General features: G+C 39.6%; 2 protein-coding genes across 2 annotated transcripts in view; both read left to right on the plus strand.

The window, feature by feature from the left end:
* Positions 1–3,885: 3,885 nt before the first annotated feature.
* On the plus strand, positions 3,886–6,724 carry LOC309822256 (RNA/RNP complex-1-interacting phosphatase-like; the record flags this gene model as incomplete). The annotated part of the gene is made up of 3 exons (XM_082654000.1): positions 3,886–4,127; positions 5,552–5,627; positions 6,609–6,724. 3 exons carry the CDS (start codon positions 3,886–3,888, stop codon positions 6,663–6,665), a joined length of 375 nt encoding a protein of 124 aa, XP_082510126.1. The 3' UTR covers positions 6,666–6,724.
* A 335-nt stretch (positions 6,725–7,059) lies between these two features.
* The window catches only part of LOC309822257 (microtubule-associated protein 9-like), a gene marked incomplete at its 5' end in the record, with an annotated part of 33,295 nt that continues 22,159 nt past the window's right edge, over positions 7,060–18,195 (plus strand). Inside the window, 2 exon segments of the mRNA XM_082654001.1 lie at positions 7,060–7,111; positions 16,500–16,729. Coding sequence (XP_082510127.1) covers positions 7,060–7,111; positions 16,500–16,729 — 282 coding nt within the window.

The following is an 18,195-nucleotide window of genomic DNA, read 5'->3' on the forward strand; positions in this document are numbered from 1 at the left end:
TGGTTAAAGCGTAGGGTGAAGTTTGTTGAGTGTACCTTGTGGAGAGTGTTGTGGTCCAAGGCTCTTCTCTTAGTTTCGTCTCCTTGACTCCTACCTTCCTTGGGCTGGGCCAGGCTGGGCCAGGGGTTGGACTTGCGACTTACATTTCTCTTCTGCTTACTTTTTTTTTTTTTCCATTATGGGCATTGTTTCTAGGACAAGCCTTGATCTTGCCATTCTTACCCTCATGGATGTTACTTCCTGTCAACTTGCAGCAGCAGGAGTCTTCTTTTCAGTGCTTGATGCTTCACAAAATAGACTCTGCCCGTTGGACGCAGATACCAGAGAGCTAGGAGACAGAGCTGGTTGCAAACCTTTCCTCTTCCAGCCTTTGGTTGCAATCGTTTTCCCCATAATTTGCTACCTCTGGTTCCTTGGGCCACACAGGTATCCTGCCATCCAGCTCTTTTATACGTGAGAGACATTCTGAATACTGTCCCTTTTTCTTTGCACAGAAGTAGATACAGTGTGGCAGTTAACTTTAATCTCCTGCCCCTTGCAAACAGCCACTCTAGAATCTTGGACCTCTAGGATTCTCTGTCTTGCATGCTTGGGTGCAAGGCCTAGCAAAATGAAGAGGAGAATAATTAGAGAAGGAAGAGGACATTTCGTGGAGAACTGGGAGCAGATAAGGTGAAAGGGCACAGGAGTAAAGAGATTCATGTAGATTTTGTGGTTTCTGTGGGAAACAAGTTGACACACTTTGGCCTCATTTTGTATTACCAGAACAGACAGTCATAGATATAAGTAGCTCGATAGTGCAGCAATTGCCATGAATTCTGTACACTAAAGGGAACAGTCTTACATATAGTTCTCATTTTGTTTTATGTCATATTACCTTATTAATAGCATTCACTCGTATGTTTGTAGAATACAGATTTTTTGAAATGCTCTGGTTTTGTCTACATGGTTATTTCCTTGTCATATTTTTAAGGACTCCAACATTGTAAGACATACTGCATGTTTTTCTCTTGACGATTGTTTATCTTGAAGCATCATGAACGAACTTGACCTGTTGGATTTTGTGGAGAAACTTTAAAGGGGGTCTGTGAAAAAGGCATTGCGGTGAGTCACATTATGTACCCAAGCGTAAGGAGCAGACATCTGCCATCAGCCCAACTTGGCCTGGGTTGCCTCTGTTTCAGTTCCCGTGGTTAGTGCTTTGCTCCCTAACCACTCTTGTGACTGTGATAATGTGAGTAAGGGCCGAGTTGCTAATGATTTATACGTGAGGTAAGCTGGTTTGAGGGAGGAAATCTGTGGATCTAGTCATTTTCCTTGGTGGTAAGCTTTCAGGGAGGGGTGCAAAGATTGATCTTTCTGGGGACTTTTCTAGTACCAGGAAGATGTCCCATAGATGGGACCTCCAAAGACACACATTTAATTTTTAGGCCTGTTTTTCCTATTATGAGATACGAGTTTTTTCACTGATGGGGATGATGCTTATCTGAGAAGAAATGGTGAAAGGTGTTGTTAGTATAGAGATGTGGCTTAAGCTTTTAAGTGTTTTTCAAGGTTTTTCCCCTAAGCTTCCTACTTCAGATGGCCTACTTACGTGATACTAGTATGTGATGTGAGGCTAACAACTTACTAAATACCTGCAAGCCAGATCAGTGTCTCTTTTCTCTATATTTCCATGGAAATCAAGGGACCCGTAGCCACTGCAGGTTAGGGTGGGCGGTGTGAGATTGGGGGGAGTGTGGTAAGACACATTTTGGTATCAGTAAAATGTTTACCTATTAAACTATGCAGTTCCAACTTTCAATTCTGTTTAGTTAGGCAAACCCTTAGTTAGGCTTTTCCTGGTTCCAAGCCTATGTAACTTATTTTCTCTCCCTAGTTCCAGCCATTTAACTTTAGCTTGCAAGCTCAGCATCATCTTAACCTCTAAAAGAATCTTCCATGTAGGAGGAAGAAACTAAAGAGCTCTATTTCAGCACTTAGGAACATGAGGCCCTACCCTGACCGAAACCTTTATTCTTACAGTTAGGGTATTGTCTTGTCCCAGCATTTTGAACCCATCAGGTTGACTGAGACACGTCTTGGTGTAACATCCCCAGTTCGTCTACCCCTGAGGCTGTCCTTAATTCCTCCCATTGTCACATTTTGATTTAATTAAATACTGGAATCCCTCAAACGCTTGCATGGTACCTGAGGCCCTATGGGATACTGGTAGATTTTGTTAGTGTCAAATACTTCGCTGTCTGATTCTCCAAATATCCCTTGCTCCTAGATTTTCCGTCCCAGCATACTACATACCCATTAAGGCATTGTTTCATCTCATGTTGGACCCACTCCCATCCAGAGGCCTACTCTTTGCTAGTTCGCATACTTTCTGGAAACCCCGTTATGGCCAGGTCTGGACTTTTTTGTGTTCCCACCCAAAGCCTGTATCTTTTAGCAAGCTGGAACTATAAGACCAACATAGATTTTCTAGTTTCCGATAGATTTATGTCACAATTTGTACGTTGTCATGTCTATAGATATTTGTATCATTTGTACTTTTTGGCCATTACATGCCCATTGGATATTTTTCATAAATTGCAAAAGAATATTTTATGACTTAGCACCAAATTGAATGTGCCTAATTGTAAGTTTGTAAACTAGGTTGTGCTAACTTGTATCTTTTCTTTATCCAAGTAGTAATTGACTACTGTTGTCCCATTTGTAAGTATGTGGAAGTTTTCAGAATTGTAAATAAATGCTTGTGGATTGAAACTTGGTTAGACTATTGACTGTCCCAGATACGTTAAAGCTAGTGATCTTTTTACTCATTCATTCATTCATTCATTCAATAATTCTGACCTTCCTGACTCAGTTTACCCAGCTCAGATGGTTGTGAAGATTACTAACAGTGTATGTAAGATACTTTCAGAAACTAGAAACTGAAAAGTAAAACTAACAAAAAACATTTGTTATTATAAATAACAATGGAATTTAGTATGCTATTATACCTTCAGACCTACTGTAGGACATGCTGTTCTTTGCTGTTCCACTTGGGGCAGGATTCATAGTTTTTCTAACAGGTACCGATCCCTATGCCTGATACTGTGAGGAAATGTTATACCTGAGCTCCACTCTTATCTCTCTCAAGCATATTTTGGTATTGTCTAAAATGTAAATCCATACTGTCAACCTCCAGCATGATACCAGGCACATAATAGAAACCCAATAAATGTTTCACTGTGAGTGGAGTGTAAGTTGATAGAGTATTTTTGAAGGTTGATTAGGCAGATTAGATTGATTGAAAACCTTTCAATATTTTAAGTTTGCATTTCTTTCATTCCAGAAATTCTATGTCTAGAAATTTATATATAGCTATACACATGTATAAAGAGGTTCACACTGCAGCCTATCTATAACAGAGGACAAAAACAAACAAACAAACAAACAGAATACCCCCAAACTGAAAACAACTAAAAGTCCATCAGTATCGGACTGGCCGTGTACATTATGTAATGTGACGCAGCTATTAAAGAGAATGGGATGGATGTACGCAAAAATTGACTGGGAAACTCACGATCCACGACAGATTGTAGACTATGTCTGGTATGCAGCTCTTGTATAAAATACAGGATCTCCATTACGTAGAAATACTTACATACAAGATACAACAAGTGTGAATGTAAAGCACTTGGGAAATATCTGAAAGAACCACACAAGGTACTGGGAGAGTGGGACAGCTTTCCATGTCCCATGTGATTGGAGTTCTGAAGGGTGCACACACCACGAACTAGTGGACCTCTGCTACCATCTTCCGGCTAAGGAGGGGATTGCAGGCGTCATACTCCTCTTTATGAATGAAGCGTCTGGGCGTGTGGACGTCATCTGGGCGGGCGGTGGCGCATGCGCAGGAGAAGGAGGTGCGCGAGCTGCGTGGGCTTGTGCCTAGGCGCTTGTGTTTCGGGGCCTTGTGGTGGCACCGGGGGAGCCGGGCTGGCGACTTTGGCACTCTTGGCGTTGGGTAGGTGGCACCTTGGGGGTCACATGAGCCAGTGGCATCATGCCCGTGGGCGCTGGGGTCAGCGTCGTGGCTTTTCCGGACGTTCGTCGGCCAGGAGGAAGGGCGGAAAGCACATCCCGGAAAGGTAATAACGCCTTGGCCCCTGGGCGTTGCCGGTGGAGCCCAGAGCCCCTGGGCCTGGGCTTCGTCTCCTGTGCTGTCTCCTGTGACTGTTGCCCCCGCGGGCTGCCCCGTCCGCGCTGTGCTAGGGGGTATTGGTCGTCTCGCGGTTCAGTTCACAGTAGCCGAAAGGGACAGTGTGTGATGTTCTGATTTCTCCCCATCGTTTTACAAGGGAGGCTCTGGCCATGGCTCCTCGGGTAAAATGCAGAGGGACTGCTTTTTAAGATGGGACTGTCAGTGTTGGGGACACTTCTTAATTACGAACATGGAATCCCCTTCAATTCCTCAAGCTGTGTTGTTTTGGCACAGAAAATGTGAGTAAGAGGACCTGGAACTAAGTTTGAGTGAAGAAACGCACGGGTACTGCCGAATTTTCCATCGAGACAGTTGATTTGTGTTGTCTCTTGGAATGATAAAGGGCGTACTGTTGCTTCCTAACCGGTGTCATTTGAGAGATCTACCTCTGTACGTTCAGATGATTAATTGTGAGACTTTGCTCATGTGTGCTCATGTACGTTCAGATGATTAATTGTGAGACTTTGCTCATGGAGACTTTGCTCCATCTCATACCCCATTAAGCCCGCTTCAGTTTATCTCCTGAATTTCTTCTGAATCTATCACCTCTCCCTCAACATCCTAATACTGAACTTGCCTGTGTGTTGCAATTAGGTCCTAAGTAGTGTCCATATTTCTTGTTTCCTTCCAATCCATTCTGCACACAAGAAACCTTAAAAGCAGGTTGGAACATTGCTCACAGACATCGCTCAAAAGCATTGTTTTGAGAGTAGAAAACAAACTGTTGGCCTTTAAGACTCTGCGTGGTCTAGAACCCTCTCTGCTTCTCTAGCCCCATCTTGTGCCACTATTGCCCTCACTTTCTCTGCTTCAGATACACTGAATTAACCTTAGTTCTAACTCATCTTACAGAAGTCAGTTCAGATATTATTTTTCACTGTGATTCCTAGCATTAAGGAATTTTATTATCAGGTTTTGTATGAGGACTAAAACTAAACTGTGAAAGGGAGGAATTGAGTTCAAACTATTTCAGTCAACATGCATGTATTAATGATGCCTTAGTAGTCAACAGTGAGCTAGATTCTATCAGGGATACAGAAGTTCTGGCCATCTCTGGTTTTAGATATCCCTAATTTGTTGAGACCGTTGCATTGTTTTGTTGCCTTTTATCTGTTTTCAAGACGGGAAAACAGGAACAAGGGAAGTATAGCTTATTACAAGGTGGGATTGAATAAGTGGAGCAGCAAAATGCAAAGCAGAAAGAAGAGGGACCTACCATAGAGGGATATGATTTCCGATTTCAAGGCGCATTCATCCTATGCAGGGAGACAGCCTAACATAAAATTTGCCTAACAAAAAATATATTAACAGGTGGGAAGACTATCTCCCAGTTGAACAGCGGATGCCTGGGACGCGTTTCATTGCTGTCAAAGTTCCTTTAAAAAAGGTAAGCAAAAGTTAATACCATATTCTTCGAGAAATCTGAATTCACCATGTAGAGCCCTGGCTCTCAACCCCGTCGTACTCCATTTTCCCTTTTTATAGCAAATACTTTTTACTACCCCTTTTGCTATCCACAAATGGAATTCATAGATAAATACAATCTACTTTTCTACTTAATTAATAAAAAAAACCAATGGAATGCCCTAACTCTAAATAAAGAATAAAGTAATTTATAAGAAAGTAATATGTATCTCTGTATGTAAATGTCTGGAGATGACTATACTAGAAATAAAGAAATAGTCAGTTACTTGTACCATGAATGCAATAAACTATGCATTTGGATTGATAATGATGTGTCAGTGTTGGTTCATGAATTCTCACAAAGGAAGCACACTGGTATGGCATGTTGATAATGGGGAAGGCTGTGTGGGGTGAAGGAGAGAGGGTATAAGTGGGAACTGTGTACTTTTTGCTCCGTTTTGCTGTGAATCTCAAACTGCTCTAAAACTAGTCTACTAATTTAAAACGAAAAGTGTGTTGCTGGCACCTGAATAACTAAAGAGCTCAATCGAACAGAGTACATAAGTAAGCCAAATACATAAAAGAATATTTAGCAGTGAAAGCCATCCTTCATATAGGTAGATATTCAAGACGTATTTATTTATGTGTCTATTTACAGGCACTCTGCTTGGAGCTGGCAGTACAGCGGTAGGCAAAATGGATGTGGTCCCTGCCTTCTGGGAGTTTACAGTCAGGTTAGGAGACCAACATGAAATAAACAAAGATAGAAATAACTATATAGAAGTGAGCTTATTTTCTGCCGTCTAATCTCTCTGTAAGAAAGGATCGTAATACCGCTTGTAAACTCCAGAGGAAGAGACTTTACTTTGAAGCTCATATGTTAGCATCACAGGGTTTGAATAAATGGATAATATAATAAAGGATTTTAAACGCATGTTCTTTCTTATTTTATTCTTTCTGACAGAGATTTGACAAGAATCTTGCTCCAGAAGAATGTTTCTCCCCCTTGGATCTTTTTTAACAAACTCCAAGAACACAACGAAGAACTTGGGCTGATTATTGACTTAACATATACTCGCCGCTATTATAAGCCAGAGGTAAATGGAACCCGTAATTGAAAATGACCTTCTTTCTGATACTCTGATAATTCATAGTAGTTCAGTAGTTATCATCTTATGCTAAGGTGAATCCTGGCCTTCTTTCATGGGTTCCAAAAGGGAAGCTAGTGGTTTCCTTAAATACACATTTGTAATTGCTGTTTCAAAATGAGATTAAAGATATGAATTGAACTATAGTATTTGGCAGTAGGCTCTAATTATGCTTAAGAAGTGCTATAAGCTTCCATGTTCTGTATTTTGAAAATGCAGTAAATTTTTAGTAAGAGTAGCCTAAAAGGAAAGAAAGGTATGTCCGTTATGTCTTTGGCACTTATGTTAAGCAGTTGCCTGAGCGTGTTTAAGCATCGGGGTAAAAGACAGTTGTTCTCTAAGTTTTATGCTTTCTTTTCCTAATACCTTCTGATATAGTACAGAAACCCATATATTCTCTTGGCCCATGTAGGACATACCAGTGCAAAAGAATTACCCTTCTTCTGACCTGTTCCATGGCCTTGGGAGACAGTGACACCTAATGTTTGTTAATATTTGTACAGCGGTTTGCCCTTTAGAAAGTTCTTTCATATCCATTGACTTTGTGAATCTTCACAACAATCCTTTGCTGTTGAAGTGGAAGTAGTACTGATACCTCCTACTGAGTGCTTACTCTGCACTAAGCTCAGAGGATAGACAACTACAATTACGGACGATGAAACTGACTCTCGGACGAGGAAGAGTTGAAATTTCAACTCGGTTGTTCCTCTTTTTTTCATTGTGGTAAAATATACATAAATCATATTTATTTTAACCATTTATAAATATGCAGTTCAGTGGCATTAAATACAGTCACAGTGTTGTATAACTATCATCACTGTCTATAACCAAAACCTTTTCATCATCCTCAACAAAAACTCTGTAACCATCAAACAGGAACAATCCCATTATCCCTCCTACCGGCCCTTAGAAACCTCGATTCTATTTTCTGTCCGTGTGAATTTGCCTATCCTAGGTACCTCGTGTAAGTGGAATCTACAATATTTATCCTTCTATGTCCGGCTTATTTCACTAAACCTAGTGTTTTCAAGGTTCATCCATGTTATAGCATGTAATGAAATGCCATTCCTTTTTTGGCTTAATGAATCCCACTGTGTGTATATACCATATTTTGTTATTCATCGGGTGATTGACACTTGGGTTGTTTCCACCTTGTAGCTATTGTGAATCATGCTGCTGTGATCGTTGGTGTACAAATATTTGCTCAAATCCCTGCTTTCAGTTCTTTTAGATGTGCAGTGTAGGTAGTAGCAGAGTTGTTGGATCGTACGGTAGATCTACGTTTAACCCTTGAGAAACTGCCAGACTCTTTTCTGCAGTGTCGTCTTGTCTTTAAACGATTATCACAAATTTTAAACATGTACAAAAGTATAAAAATACTGTGAGTGTTCCTTGTATACCCATGAACTCATCCAGCTTTATTATTTACCAACTGATGGCTGTCATGTTTTATCTATACCCCCACCTGTTTCACCCTATTCCATATTATCTTGAAGCAGCTCCGAGACAACATGTAATTACACCTATATAATTTTGGAATGTGTATTTAAAATATAGGACTTTTATTCCTTAATATCATTTTTTAATATTAAATACCCAGTGAGTGCTCAAATTTGTAGTTGTCTCCTAAATGTCATAAAAAATTGTTTTTAAGAATTTTGAATTAGATCCGAAGAAGATCCACCCTTTGCCGTTGATTGTTCGGTCTCTGAAGTCTTGTTTAATCTCTAGGTTCTCCCTCCATGTCTCTCTCACTTTTTTTTTCCTCCTTGAATTTTATTTTTAAAGAAACCAGGTAATTTGTCCCATGTGTATTTTGATGATTACATTCCATGTGCTGGTAACGTATTCTTCAATCCTTTTATTTCCTGTAAATTGGTAGTTGATCAGAATGTAGCTTGCATGTTTTGTTTTGGCAAGACAGTGTCTTAGGTGATGATGTGTTCTTCCATGGAGACATAGATAATTGTCTCTTTCTGTGATATTAGCAGTCACTGATGATTCATACCAACATCCATTAATTCAGTTGAGGCTTCAAAAAATGGTGAATTCTGTTGTTCTTTTCTTCACTTATTAGCTGCGTATATTTCTCTGAGAAGACTCCCCTCATCAGCTATTTGGTTGCCCAGTTGTAGAGGCATGATTCTCTTCTTTTATTTAACAGTTTTCAGAATAATGAGTTGATTCACAAATATCCTCCAGTGGTGACCAGTTTTGTAAAATTTATTTATTCATATCACCGTGGACTCCGTTACAGTTATCATTCTAACTGAGGCCCTATCTTTGGCCAGTTGGAGCTTCCCAGGGACTCCTGAGTCCTTTTGACATGACATCAGTTGTTTCTAGACTTTTTCAGTGGTCAGAGCTAGGAAATATGTATGTTTGTTTTTAATATTTTTAAAATATGTCATAGGTTCATACTGCTACTTTCCATTTAAATTCAGAACTAGAGAATTTTCACTTATCCTTTTCTGTCTTCTATGGATAGTCTACTTTCTCCCACCCCAAGAATACCAGTTCTCAGCAATGCCTGAAATTGGCTCTATTTCCTAATTCAAATCCAAGTTGGTGAACACGTGGTGGTGCTGGTGAGTCTGATGCATGCTAGATCTCAGAAACGTCACACATTGTATTCATTCACCTTTTGAAACTCTTCGCTCACTTCCAAATAAGGCTAACCCCTCTGGCAGGCCTACACAATGACGGTTTCCTCACGTTAGTTTGTATCTGTAAGAGGGGCAAGGGTGAGTTGGCTAGAAAGCGTTTCCACTGCCTTAAAAGATCTGTATTCCAACCAGAAAACATTTTTGTCTTTTCAAATTGAGAAGAAGGGAAATACGGGCACTGTGTGCTGTCTCTGTCAAAGAGTCATCCACAGAGGGAGCAGTGTGTGAGAATGGTTGTAGAGTTCTGCAATACTCTTCATTTCAGCTGAATGACAAAAAGCACTCAGCTTAGTTTCCGAGGGTAACTACAGGCAAAAGCATTTTACTTTTTTTGAAAGGCTGGTGTCCTACTGGTAAAATACATGTGCGTTTTCAAGCCAAAATAAGGATGGTTGAGAAGGCACCAACCTCTGTGGAGATGGACTATCGTGCTTGGATCACGCTAGGAAAGCTGCAGGCATAGGGCTTTGGTCGCTGCTGCTTCTAGGGCCTAACCTGAAGACACTCCTCCCGGTGGTATTTAACTGAGAATGAGAGGCAAAAGTGTACAACCAGCCAAAGAGAAGTAGCTTCCTTTCTGAAGCAGAAAGCCTTTCTGCAATGCTATGTGAAGGGCCTTGTGTTCCAGGTGGGTGAGAAAAAGGTAATGTTACAGAAGGAAAAAATCGCAGTGTGCATGGAGACCAAGCAGTGCCCAGGGGAGTTTTACCAACGGCAGCTTTCATTGCGAAAGTTGACAGTTTAGTGGAAGTATTTGAAAGGCCGAATCCTTAGTGTTACTTGGTTAGACCTGTCTCTCTTACACAGAGAGAAGGGCTTGCTTACTGGGTACTGCAGGGAAAGACTAGGTGCAGATACCTCTCCTTAGGTGGATGATCAAAAGAAATTCAAGTGCATGGGGAGCCCTGTTAAAGGGACAACCGGGCAAATTAAGAAGAAGCACTTTAAAAATGCATTCATCTCAGCGTACACGATAGAATCGTCTAGAGTGAAGGCTGTGTTAGGTTACTGTAATTGCATTTCTTGAAAATTTATTTTAAGATAATCACAAAATACTTTTATATGGTAGCTAATAGATTTTTTAAATTATTTATTTATTTATTATTTATATTTGGCTGCGTTGGGTCTTCGTTGCCGCTCACAGGCTTTCTCTAGTTGTGGAGAGCAGGGGCTACTCTTCGTTGCAGTGCACAGGCTTCTCATTGCAGTGGCTTCTCTTGTTGTGGAGCATGGGCTCTAGGCGTGCGGGCTTCAGTAGTTGTGCTGCATGGGTTCAGTAGCTGTGGTTCACGGGCTTTAGAGCACAGGCTCAGTAGTTGTGGTGCATGGGCTTAGTTGCTCCGTGGCATGTGGGATCTTCCCAGACCAGGGATTGAACCCGTGTCCCCCACATTGGCAGGCGGATTCTTAACCACTGCATATGGTGGCTAGTAGATATTTAAGAAAAAAAAATCAGACTTAACCTTTCAATTTTACAGATATAAATAAAAATAATAGAACTGTAGAGAAAAACCATAATTCTGATGTCCAGTTGTACGTTCAGTTTTATATCTCTGCTAGTGCCTGATAGCTGGCCAAAGTACCTTCAGTTATCCACAGCTGTGGCTCCAAAGCTCCTGGGTCCAACCGTGCTTAGGCCTGTGAGCTCCAATTTTGTTTTTAGCAGTGGAACTACAATGGAATCCTTTCTAATCCATTTCACACTCTAGACATCAGGGTTATAGCAGCATTGGGGCTAGTCCTTAAAACAATAATCATTTCCATACAGCCATTTGCCAGAATATTTGTTTGGCATTTGTATATTTGAAGGGGGTGGTGGGGGCAGGTGTTGTTGCTGTCATTGTTTAAGCCTCCAGATTTTCCTTAAGAAAAGAGAATCTCCATTTGGTTTCTCTGTTCCTCAGGAAAATCCACTAAAACTCAATTTTCTGTGGGGATGTTCCTGGTGTGATTACAGTAGTTTCTTCACAGTTCTACTGAGCTCTGTGCATAGTGCAGCAGAGATGGAGTGAAGCAGGCACCAACTGCTGTGACATCCCCTGGGCTGTCACGCAGAAACAAGGGCATAGAAGTTTAAGGATTTGGAGTCTTCCAGTCTTTTTATGTTCTATAGAAAAAATAGTAGTTGATGCTAACCTTCACAAAAACCTCTTTCCTTCATATCATCATTAAATATGGTACTGGTAAGTATTTCATACTTTACATAATAGCACTGGTAACCTTAGGCAAAGCTATATTTCAGACACTCCTTTTTCCACCCCCACAATTCCATCCACTTTCAAATGAGGAGAAGATAAAGCAAGCAGGGATACTAGGGGAAAAGCTACTGCAAGTTAATTATGTGTGACCTCAGCCGTAGGGTAAGCCTCACTGTCTTCATGAGGAGGGGGAGGAAACCTGCTCTCCTTTCCTACAGAATTGTTTTAAGAATCTACTGAAGTATGTCTCAAACTATAAACTTCTACAAAAGTGTAAGCACAAGGCCTAATGAAACACAATTAACTTGCTAAAATGTACCTTCTCAGTGTACTGAGTAAAATCAAAAATGGAGAGAAGGGAAATGTAATCAAAGAGTGAATAATCCATTACATCACCATTTCCCAAAGTATGTTCCACAGTTTGTTCATTGGTATTGAGGGGAAAACACAGAGTTATAGGAATTTTAAACCAATTTCTTTATGAACTTCTTGGAACTGTTAATAAAGACATATGCACGGTGAATCTTCAAGAAAGAATATGCAGTGTTTCCTAGTCTTAGTTGAGTTTAAAAACCTATTTTTATGGATTACGTTTATCCTATTTGTCCTGATTCTAAAAAGCTTTTCATTAGGTTAATAAGAAAATGTGAGCATGTTATAGAAGCTAAAAATTAGTCTGATATAGATAGAAGTACATAATTAGAACTTTATGGTAGATAATCAGCAATAATCCACCCATTTAATATCTTTTTTAAAACCTGTGACAAATTAAAATAACTAGAGAAATACTGTATTTTGACCACAAGATAGCTCAGGATTCTAAATGTGCAATACTGTATTTTTAAACAATCATTAACCATTTGCAATTCAGTATATGTAGGATAAAAAAATTACCAAAACAAGTAATCATTTACATTTGATTGTAAAATAAAACATTTTGATAATGTATAGATGTATTTTTTTTTTCTTTCTGAAAACTTGATGATGCTTCTGGAAGTGGAATTTTGGTATAAAATATATTAAAATCATTATTCCTAGGTTATTCAAGTTGAAGAAAAAACTTGAGGCTGCTGGTTAGTGCCTGGCATGTAGAATTCGTTAAGTATTTGAATGTTTAAATGAATAATTCATTCATTAAAGAAGGAGAGTGGTTAATGAGCTTAGCTTTATTCTTCTCTAAATTTTTAGACTTTTTTTTCTTATAGAGTTTAGAACTTAATATTTTTAATGTGGTGAGATATTGCTGAGTATCACTTAATGCTTTCTAAAAATATTAGAACCTGAAAGTTTCCTTTGTTCTTGCTTGTCTGCTGTAACTAGTACAATAATCAAACTCTTTCACTTTTATCAGGTAGTGGTCACATTGGTAGTGATTGTAGAAAGTAATTTTTACAGGTTATGCTGTTTTTATTTTAACTTTAAAGCAGGAGAACCTTGACTACATTAGCATTGGAGTCTGGGTGCTCCTGCTTTAATCCCACAAACTAGAGTTTATGACTATGGGCACATGAGCTCTTTGTTCCTCATTTTATTTACCTGTAAAAGGGAGACAGTATTTGAACCACCACTAGGGGTTTGAGGCAATTAAGTTAAATTCATGTATTTGAAGTGCTTAGAGCAATCTTGGCATAAATTAAGTACTCTATGAATGCTTTTACTATTCATTTTATTATTCAGCATTTGTTCATAAGCAGATCATCTTATTTATCCCACATATTTATTGTGGGTACGATATGTTTCACTGTTACAAGCACTGTGATAGTAGCTATCACTGTGGCATTACAAAGACTTAGTACCAATCCTCCAATACTGTCTTAGGCCGTTCGGGCTGCTGTAACTGAATACCACAGACTGGGTAGATTATCACCAACAGAAACCTATTTCTTACAGTTCTGGAGGCTGGAAGTCTGAAATCACAGGGCTCACATGGTTGGATAGGGCCCTCTTCCGGGTTGCAGGCTTCTCATTGTATCTTTATGTGGTGCAAAGGGCAAAGGAACTTTGTAGAGCATTATTTTAAGGGCATTAATCCCATTCATGAAGATTTTACCCTCATGACTTAATCACCTTCCAAAGACCTCACCTCCTAATACGTCACTTTTGGGGTTAAGATTTCAACATAAGAATTGGGTGGAGACACAAACATTCAGACCATAGCAAAGACTTTACAATTTGGTGGGAAGGTGTATAAAAGGTATAGTAAGAACACAGGAAAGTGGGCATCTAAATTTACCTGAGGGCATCAGGGAAGGCTTCCTAGAGGAGCTGGTGTCAATAGCTATAACTGACAAATAATAATACCTGTAGTCAGGACTCTCAGATGCAAATGACCCAATTCAAACATCAGTGGAAAGAGTTTATCGCTGTGTTGAGCATGGATGTCAGAAGTCCTTGCTTTAGGTGTGATTAAGTGTAGAGAATCGGTATTTCTATATCATCAGGATTCTCTCTTTTTACTTTTGTCCTCCCTCCCTGACCCTCTCATTCTCTCCTCCTGCACTGTCACTGCCCCATTAATTCCATCCCTTGGTCCATTTTTCTGTCATTTGGTTTCTTTGTCTCAGACAGCCCTTCACTTGGCAGCAGAGAATGCCACTAGTGGTCTCTAAATCACATCCTTCCAGCTCCATGGCCTTAAAGGCATATCCACCAACTCCAAGTAGAAAAATCCTGACCTCCTGACTGCCTGCTGTGGTCAGGGGAAATGAAGTTTCTGTGATAAGCTGCACAGGAAGGAGAGGGCTACATCACATGCCCATCATTCTCACTGAGGTATGGAGGAGATATTTATTAACCCACAGAATCACATGGATAGAAAGGAGGAGAGGCTACCCAAAAAGAAAACAGGAGTGGTGGACAAACCAGAACAGGAAATGTCTATACAATCATTGATATTCATTGAGCACTTCCCATGTGTCAGGCACTGTGTTGTGTGCTTTGTATGTATTATCTTACTCAAGTCCCATGAGAACTTTAGCAAATCTTAGCTAATTCTACCTATAGGAAAACTGGAGTGTGTGACGGTTATCTGATTCGTGTAAGTTTACAATGCTAATAAGTGTCAGAACAAGATTCAAATATGAAATATCTGAAATAGGCAACCCCATACAGAGAGTGGGTAGAATGGTGGTTATGAGGGGCTGGAGGGAGAGAGAAATGGGAGTTGCTAGTCAACAGATGTAAAGTTTCAGTTATGCAAGATGAATAAGTTTTAGAGCTCTGCCTTTGGCATTGTGCCTTTAGTTAATAATACTGTAATATGCACTTGAAAATTTGTTAAGAGGGTGGATCTCCTATTAAGTGTTATTACCACAATAAAAAAAATGACTCAAAACCAGGCATTATACAATATTCTGCTTAAACTGAGGTTCCAAAGACAGGCAAGCATTTTTCAGGAGGAGAAACAGGAAGTGGACATCCTAGGCAGAGGGAGAGCTTGGGTGGCAAGCTCTGGTGGCAGGAGGCATGTGGCACAGCTGCAGAAGGACAGTGAGCCCAGCATTTCAGGACAGATTACTAAGTGGGTGTGTCAGTGATGAGGCAGCACAGGTAGCCAGAGACAAAACCATGAAACATTTTATATTGTTCAGAGGCAATGAGCTTTTTATTCTGTAAGACTGGCTGATGGGGAGCCATTGAAAAATTTTGTGGAGAGGAGTGATGTGATCTGATTTGTGTTTTATAAATATCACTGAGGCAGTAATCTAGGCAAGAGTGGATGAGGAACTGAGAGTGGGGATGTAGAAAGTGGGATAAATGAGAGAGAAATTTAGCAAGTAGAATGGATAGGGTATTGTGATTCTTTGGATTTTGAGGGAGGAATCTAAGATGACTCTTGGATTTTGGATTGGACATTTGACCAGAGTTTAGGACATACCTAAAATTGGTAATGAAACATTTATAGTGGTTCCAATTACCTATGGTTGTAGAATCTTCTAGCAGGATTTATAACTCGACTTATAGATAAAAAGGATAAAGGTATTAATTAGTTCAGTTTTGAAGTTTCATCAGAATACATTGGTAGAACAATGGAGAGATGGATATGTATAACAGGTAAAATTTAGGGAAAAGTTCATGGAAAATGTTTCTTATCATGTTTTGAGGGCTGGAAGTATACCAGCATTAGATTATTGTTTTAAACTTAGAAGTGATGAAATAGTAACTGAGAAATTTTAATAACTGCTGGAGAGGTTTTATGGACTCAGAGAACAGCAGCTCACAAGTTATCCAGTTGTCTGTTCCTCCTTCCAGAGATATTTGGCTCTTCTACTCCCTGTACTGACATCATCTTTATACATGTAACAGCACTTACCTTTGTCTTATAATTTTGTTTGTTTAGAATCGTCTCCTTTCCCAACCTCTAAAATCCTTGGACAGGGCCATTGCCAGTGTCTTGATTCTGAGGTCCATTAATGTGAGTGATGTGTATGGGGCCTGGCAGCAAATACTCAATAAAGGTTTTGATGGATGAACTGCCTCATTTTATAAAGCCTGAAACTGAAGCAGTTTGGTTTTGTTTGTTAAAAAAAAATTTTTTTTAATACTATGAGAGTTGATGAGTTTACTCACAAAAGTGAAGTATACTAGTTACTTCCAGGATGGCAGCCATTAAAAAAAAATTATTTGATTATGAACTATCACCTACTTGTACTTTCTGGAGTTCTTTGTAGAGAAGGGTGTGGGCTTCTTCTAGACTCTCCAGGATAGAAAGCCAAGGTGCTTGGGCACAGGAGGGAAGTGTGGTGAAACCTGCGGTGTAGGAGAAGCCATAGTCATTTTAAAAATGTATTTTTTAGTGTATTAAATTTTATTTAATGCATTAAAACATTGTATTTTTCTGCAGAAAATAACAGCAGCCTTGAAGCAGACAACCACTTTAAGCCTTCACCTCGGCCAAGGAGCATGTTGAAAAAGCACAGCCACAGGGAGGAGAAAGACAGGCTAGGAGAAGACAAAGACACTGCCCTCCATGAAGAATTAGAGGCATATTCTGCACCTTCATTCCTCCCAAGGCTGAATGGCAGACAACCAGAAGCTGAGAAAAATGCATTCTCTGAAAACCTTGACCCTGAGGTTAGCGCTACTGCTAAACTGTGTTTCTAATTCAGGTTTTTGCATCTGATTATGAGAAAAAGAATACTTGTGTGTGAGCATGCATGTGTGTATGTGTTACATGATTCCTTCAGCAATTGATAAGGAAATAATTTTAAGTTTTTAAAAATATATTTTATTGGATCTAAAACTCAATTGTAAGATACAGCAAAAATACAGCATTATTTTATGTACTGCTAAGAAAGAAGAAAACTGCTAAACTGTAACATACGATGCATCCAATTTCAGAGAAAGTAAAATGTGAAAAAAACTTGCCTTTTTGAATCTATGCAACACTTTAATTGCAAGAGTTTTTATTTACATATCTTTGAATTGTATAATTTATGGCCAATGTCATTTTATTCATTTGGTTTTAATCACTCAACAAATGTATACTGAATGTTCACGGCACAGTCCTGTATTTTTTGCGATATACCAGAAGGGATGTAGATGTGATCCTTCAGGACTTCATCAGGAGTTTACTGTGTATTGTTATTAGGGAAGAACACTTGGCCGCCTGTCTTTACATTTCACTATGGTTAGAGAAGTTCCACCTCACATTTCAGAAGGGATAAGTATGGGAAGAACATTCCTACTCCACAATCTGCTTGAGCAGATCAGAGAAAAGGAACTAAACAGTACTGGCTAACCTTCTTTCTTCTTCTCCTGACTCCTCTGTGTTACTGATGTGAGAAAAGATCTGCTCCCTGGGAGGTGGTACAAAGGCAGACAGAGGAAGTCCTTTGTATCACAACTAAACAGAAGAATCTCTCCAATTCAGGTCAGAAGTATGAGCACAGTAGGCTCTGATTCCACTCTTATCCTGCAGGTTAGCTTTACCAGAAAAGCTGGCAATTTGATATAAGTCTGCCTGACTTCAATGTGCTATGTCCTAATTTGTTCTGAAAGTCAGGTGAAGAGAGGGTGTTATCAAAACCAAACAATTATTTTATGTTTAATAAAATCATCTGGTCAAGTGGATATTGTGTTAATTCACTGTAGCTGCTGTAACAAATTGCCACAAACTAGATGACTTAAAACAACAGAGGTTCTCTCAGTTCTGGAGGTCAGAAATCCAATATCAGGGTGTGAACAGGGCTATGTTCCCTCTGAAGGCCCTAGGGAAGAATCCTTCTTTGCTTCTTCCAGTTTCTGGTGGTTGTCAGAAATCTTTGGTGGTCCTTGGCTTGTAGCTGCGTCACTCCAGTCCTTGCCTCCATCAACCCATGGTCTTCTTCCCTGGGTCTCTGTGTCTTCCCTCATTTTTGTCTAAAACAAGACACCAGTCATTGATTTAGGGTCTGCCCTACTCCAGTAGATTCTCATCTTAATTCCATCTGCAAACACCTTATTTTCAAATAAGATCACATTCGGAGATTTGGGGTAGACATGAATTTTGAGGGAACACTATTCAAACTGGTAGTGATACCTAACTTTAATTGCTCTTT

This window comes from Grampus griseus (assembly GCF_964374135.1).
Source record: "Grampus griseus genome assembly, chromosome: 4".
Lineage (NCBI taxonomy): Eukaryota > Metazoa > Chordata > Mammalia > Artiodactyla > Delphinidae > Grampus > Grampus griseus.